Raw genomic sequence first — 5,377 nt, 5'->3', positions numbered from 1 at the left:
GGGGAGAGACGGGTTCCAGGCAAAGCTGGGGTGAGGGGGTTGAAAGGTGCCTGCCGAGTGTCACATATTTGCTGTGCCTCAGTTTCCCCATCAGAACTCTGCTACGTTGATTCCTCACAGGCTGGAGCTGTAGGGTCTAGGCACCCCGTCTTCCGTCTGCCCTGATGGCCTCCCTCAGCCCCAACCTGCATTGGAGGGAAGGCCCTGGGCGGGGTGAATGAACCCCAGGGTGGCAAGTGGGGCCCCAGGGGCTGGGGCCCTCTGACCTCACACCCTGTCCCTTCAGGAAGGGACCAAGGGAGGGAGGAGCTGGAGACAGGCCCAGGCGAGGACCGCAGGTGAGTCTGGGCAGGCCCTCAACTTGGGCGAGGTGGGGAACGTGAGCCGAGCCCTGGGCAAGAACGGCCTTTGTGAGTGAGTCTCCAGGGCCAGGGAGGGGGCTGTGCCTCCTTTGCCGCCTGCTCCTCGGGCCTGTGGGTACAGTCTCCCCATTGCACATCTAGACGTGCCGAGGCCCTGGCTGCAGGGGACCCCCGAGGGCCGCCTCTCAGCCCCTTTCTCTCTGGGGACCCAGAGATCATGAGGAGTGCATCAGGGGACACTCTGCAGGCCTTTGGTGCCCCCCATCTTCCTCCCAGCCATTCCCCCTTGGGCCGTGGCCTCCCCAAAACTGGCCCATGCTTTTCCCCAGAGAAAGTTGCAAGCAGGTCCAGTTTGAGATTTTTTTTAAACTTTATTTTTAAAAATGTTTTTATTGTAAATAACTTTCTATGAAAAAGGTTAAATTGCCCGATGGGTTAGGAGAGTGGATGTGGGATGCAGCCCAGGGGGTTTATGGTGGAGCAAGACACTCCCCCGCAGGAGTGCAAGCAAGGGCACGGGGCCATCCCCCCTTCCTGGTCCCAGTGGTTCTAGCAAGCACTGCGTCCCTCCCAGTTAAGCCTCCGCTATAGCTACACTCACTACATCAGTCTGTCTGTCCCCTTTCCCCCTGCAGCTTGGCTGCCCCAGCCCCTAACCCCCAGATCCCCAACTCCCCGCTGCTCTCAGCCTCAAGTTGGGCTCAAAGATTAGGGACACATACCCTGTGCTCCATCTCTAGGGATGAAGCCAGAAGATCCCAGAGGCCTTAGAAAATCTCCTGGCTCCACCCAGCACCCCGGCCTCATTTCTGTCTCCTCTCTCTTCCCCCCTCCGCCTAGCTCCTCCTCACAGACTGCCGGGAGAGGCCTCTTGGGTATTAATTTGCAGTCACCTAATCAGTATTTTCTTGTACCTGGGAACTTTCTCTGGATAGAGACCTGGGGAGGAGAGCAGGAGAGAGAGAAGCTTCGAAGCTAAGGTGTTCTGGGGCGGGCCCTGTACTGATGTTTCCAGCTTGGCCAGGGCCCCTCCAAGCCGCAGCTCTCATAGTGCAGGGCCCTTAGCGTGTCTCTGGGGCAGGGAAGAAGTGGATCAACGAAACACTGTGTGTATGGGGGGCTGGGGAGCGGAGGCAGCAGTTTTGGTCCTGGGCCCCAATTCTCAGCCTGCTGGACTAGGATCTGAGGATGGCCTGGGCTGGGGGCCGTGTGGCCTGGCGGGGTGACCTGGCCCAGCCCCTGCCTGGGCGGTAGGGTGTCCATGGGCCTGCACTGGCGGGGAGGGGGGCAGTCTGGGTCCAGACTTCGGTGCTGTCTGGAGGTGGGGCAGGGCCTGGCTTCTTACAAGAAGGCGCCCAGGCTGGCCCAGTCATGCAGGTCAGAGGCCAGTGTGGCATCCCCGGCCTCAAAGAGGGGCTCGGGGGTCAGGGAGCTACGGGTGCTCTCGTCCCAGGGGTGCTGCAGGAAGGATGTGGCCAGGAAGGTCTCATCAAAGTCCAGGCTGTCGGTAGCCTGCTCCACTGGAGGCCCCCAGGTAACAGGGCACTCGATGTGGTGGCCGTGGATGGTGAGGTCCACGTCCCCGTGTGAGGCGGGGCTCAGCGGCGGGATCAGCTCCGAGGTCTCCAGCGTGCCCAGCTCCCCGTCCAGCGTGCCAGCGTCCAAGATGGCCTCCCAGTCAAAGTTGCCCTTGAGGGGTTCCAGCTCACCCTGCTCCTCCTGGGTCAGCAGCAGGGGGCTGGAGGGCCGCGGGACCTTGGCCTCCTGCTTGGGCAGCGGCTGTTGACGCTTACGCCCCAGCCTGCCCTCGCCTGCACCCCAGCCCGCCTCCCCAGTGGCCTCCTCGAACTCCCGCAGCAGCTGCTGGGCCTCGGTGCTCACGGTCAGTGGCCCAGCCCATGGGGCGGCGCTGGGCTGCGGCGCGGCCTGGCGGGCAAAGGCCGGGTGGATGTGGACTGGGGGCAGCCGCCGCTTCTTCAAGGCCCCACTCAGCAGCCGCTCGGCGTACTGGGGGTCGATGCGCCAGAAGCCCCCCTTGCCTGGCTCGTCCTTCTCCCGAGGCACCTTGATGAAGCCCTTGTTCAGGGACAGGTTGTGGCGGATGGAGTTCTGGACACAGGGAGATAGGAGAGAAGGAAGACAGCTGGGTGAGTGGGTGGGCTCAGTGATGGGGGGCTCCTAGCGCCACTGCCAGTCCCACCACCACCTTCTCTCCGATGGGGGCAGGGGAGACAGAGGCGCTGCTCCGACCGGGAGGCTCTGGGACACCAGCCACGGGGCACCAGGCGCTGGGAGTGCTGTCGGGGGTTTTTGTTCCCTTTTGCCAGGATATCTGCCTGCTCAGTCATCCGAGCCCTGAGCCGCAGGGTGGCTCTCAGTGCCACCCTGTCCTGCCCTCCCTCCCTTACCCCGCCGCTTGCGGCCTCTGGTCAAAGGCCTTGGCTCCCCCAGGGCCTGGACGGCCATCTCCCTCTGCCTGGGCCTGGCTGGCCTTCTCTGTTTGTGAAATGAGTGAGTGGGTGTGAGGGTGTGTGGGGGGGGGTGGGGGGATGAAGTGTGGGAGGATCTGATGACGTTCCTTGTTTCTAGAGCCGGCTGCTGGCCTGGACCCTCACCCACCATGTCCCCCTCCTCCCACCCCAGGCTCTGAGGCCTCAGTTGATTATTACCCAGCCAAGAGCATAGCGCTCATTCCTGGGGCCTCTCAGGCTTGGAGTAGGGTGGGGGGTGGTGGAGGGTCTCTGCTTTCTCACCAAGGTTACAAATGGTACCTGCCCCAGGGTCAGGGCCCAAGCAAACGTGGAATAGCTGGGATCACAGGAACTGTGATCCTGTGACCTGTGCCACAGGGAAAGGATCTGTGCATCCTCAGGGTCTCTGTCCCCAAGTAGCCCCTGATCCTGATGGTCGAAGATGCTCAGGGCAGTGTGTGCCCAGCCTGAATCACCATCCTGCCTTGTTCACGCCTGGGTGCACAGTCCAAACCACGCTGGGGCACAGGGTTCTGGGGCCTGGTGCGTGGGGCCGGCAGGTGAGTAGTACCCCCTGGCAAGACTGGGATGTTTACATGGTGGCCTGGGCCCCTTGGCTGCTCTGTGCCAGGTTCCGGAGACTTGGAACATGAAGCCAGTGTGGGAGGAAAGAGCCCCTGTGGAAAGCACGTGGCTGAGGTAATTGTCCCCCCAGGGAGGTTGATGAGAAGAGGGGGAGGAGTGAAGGCAGGAAACTAGGGAGGGCTTGGGGTGGGGGCTGGCACAGCAGCTTTCGGAAGGCCCCGTAGCCCTTCCACTGGGACACAGATGGCCTTCACACCCCGCAGCACGCCCCTCTCCCCTCCCAGACCCCCTCCAGCCAACTGAAAGCAGGCAGGATGCAGAGCCTGGCAGGAACGACGCTCTGCCTCCAGTCAGGCCCTGACAAACTGACCTCGAGGAGGGTAGTGTCTAGGAATTCCAGGACTTGGGACAAAAATGTGTCCCTCAGTCCATCAACCTACCCTGGGGAGCTGTGTCCACGCATAGTTCAGCCCTGGTCTTTGGGCTGAGCCTGCCGGATGAGTGACAAGTTCTTTCCACTTGAACCTCTATGTCGGCACCCCTACAGCCCTCTGAACATCCTCCCTCCTCCGTCTCTGAAGTCAAAGGGGCAGCAGTCCAAGCACTGGGCTCCCTTGAGGTCCTTCCTCGACGGCCTTCCTCTCTCGGGGCCCTGGCCGTACCGCGCCTACTTGGCCTGCAGATCTGGGATGTGAGTCCAGTCCGTGTGGGCATGGGGAGGGAGGGAGGGAGTGCCTCCCCTACCTGCCAGGTGGGATCAGCGTGGCGGAAGTAGCAGAAGTTGTCCGTGATCCACTTGTAGATGGCCGACAGGGTGATCTTGGTGGCCTTGCTGGCCTGCATGGCCATGCAGATGAGCGTGGCATACGAGTAGGGCGGCTTCACGTGCGGGTTGGTGGCGTAGTCCACGTCGTCGGGAGGCGAGGCCTGCAGCCCCGAGGGGGCGCTCCGCGGCGTGCAGGAGTACGTGGGCTTGCCAGGCGTGTGCGGCTGCCCCAGGCAGGCGGGGTCCGCCGCCAGGGGAGACCCCGGCTCGGCCGAGCCTGACAGCTCGTGGTAGCCGTGGGGGTCGGTGTCCCCCGAAGGCAGGGCGGGGACCTTGGCGTTGAGAAGGGAGAATTCCTGCAGCCACTGCAGGCTGGTCAGGCTGTCATTCAGGGCGTTGGACTCCTCCAGGCCGCCTTCCGGTCCGGCCTCCTCCGCTGCCCCTGCTCCCGAGACGCGTAGCCAGCTCTCCGCCATATCTGCGGGGACTCTCCGAGGGGGCTGTCAACATCCACGAGCCGAGCCGAGGGTGGCCGCCGAGCTCTCCGGCCCGCTGACTCCCGCGGCTTCAGTTACGCAGCCTCCCGGAAGCGGGCTTCCATCCCGCGATCCGGGGGTAGCCTCCTCCAATCTGAATGTGGTGCCTGCGGGGACCAGAGCGGGAACTGAGCCCTCTTTCCCCACCCACGAGGGGCGAGTGTGTGCGAGGGGGGAGGCTCTTACTAAAATCCTTCCTGCAGCTGGGGAGGATCTTTTACTGCCGAGGTCTGGGAAACAGAAGGTGTGCCCGGGGGTCCGACCCACACGGGGTTCGCCTCGTTCTTTTCCTCTTTGATCTTTTAGGGGAGACTTAATTAGCCAAACGAGGGAATAGTGTAGGGGCATGCGAGGCCACCCCTTTCTCCCTCAAAGCGGGGAATTAACCCCCCTCTCTCCGTCCACAACCAATGGAAATGGGGCGAGAGAGTCCAGGAGGGCAGCACGACGGGTCGGGGGGCGGGGGAGTACGTCTGATCTTTGAAAAGGGATATTAGGATGGGGATCAAGGGGAAGGAAGGAAACAATACAGAGAGTTATAAGGGGGCGGGAAGTGAGTGTCCCCCAAACGCCTCTGATGTCAGTCCCCGGGCCCACCACTTCCGTCGGGGACGGATGGGAGAGCGGGCTGCTACTGACGCCCTCCCTTCCCACGGC

General features: G+C 62.7%; 1 protein-coding gene across 1 annotated transcript; it reads right to left on the bottom strand.

Moving 5' to 3' along the window:
• Positions 1-1,703: 1,703 nt before the first annotated feature.
• On the bottom strand, positions 1,704-4,660 carry LOC307068518 (forkhead box protein J1-like; the record flags this gene model as incomplete). The annotated part of the gene is made up of 2 exons (XM_079726402.1): positions 1,704-2,471; positions 4,163-4,660. 2 exons carry the CDS (start codon positions 4,658-4,660, stop codon positions 1,704-1,706), a joined length of 1,266 nt encoding a protein of 421 aa, XP_079582528.1.
• Positions 4,661-5,377: the final 717 nt, after the last annotated feature.

Source organism: Hyperoodon ampullatus, assembly GCF_949752795.1.
Source record: "Hyperoodon ampullatus genome assembly, chromosome: 19".
Lineage (NCBI taxonomy): Eukaryota > Metazoa > Chordata > Mammalia > Artiodactyla > Ziphiidae > Hyperoodon > Hyperoodon ampullatus.
Note: the sequence above shows the minus strand (reverse complement) of the source record. Positions and strands in the feature narration are given on the sequence as shown.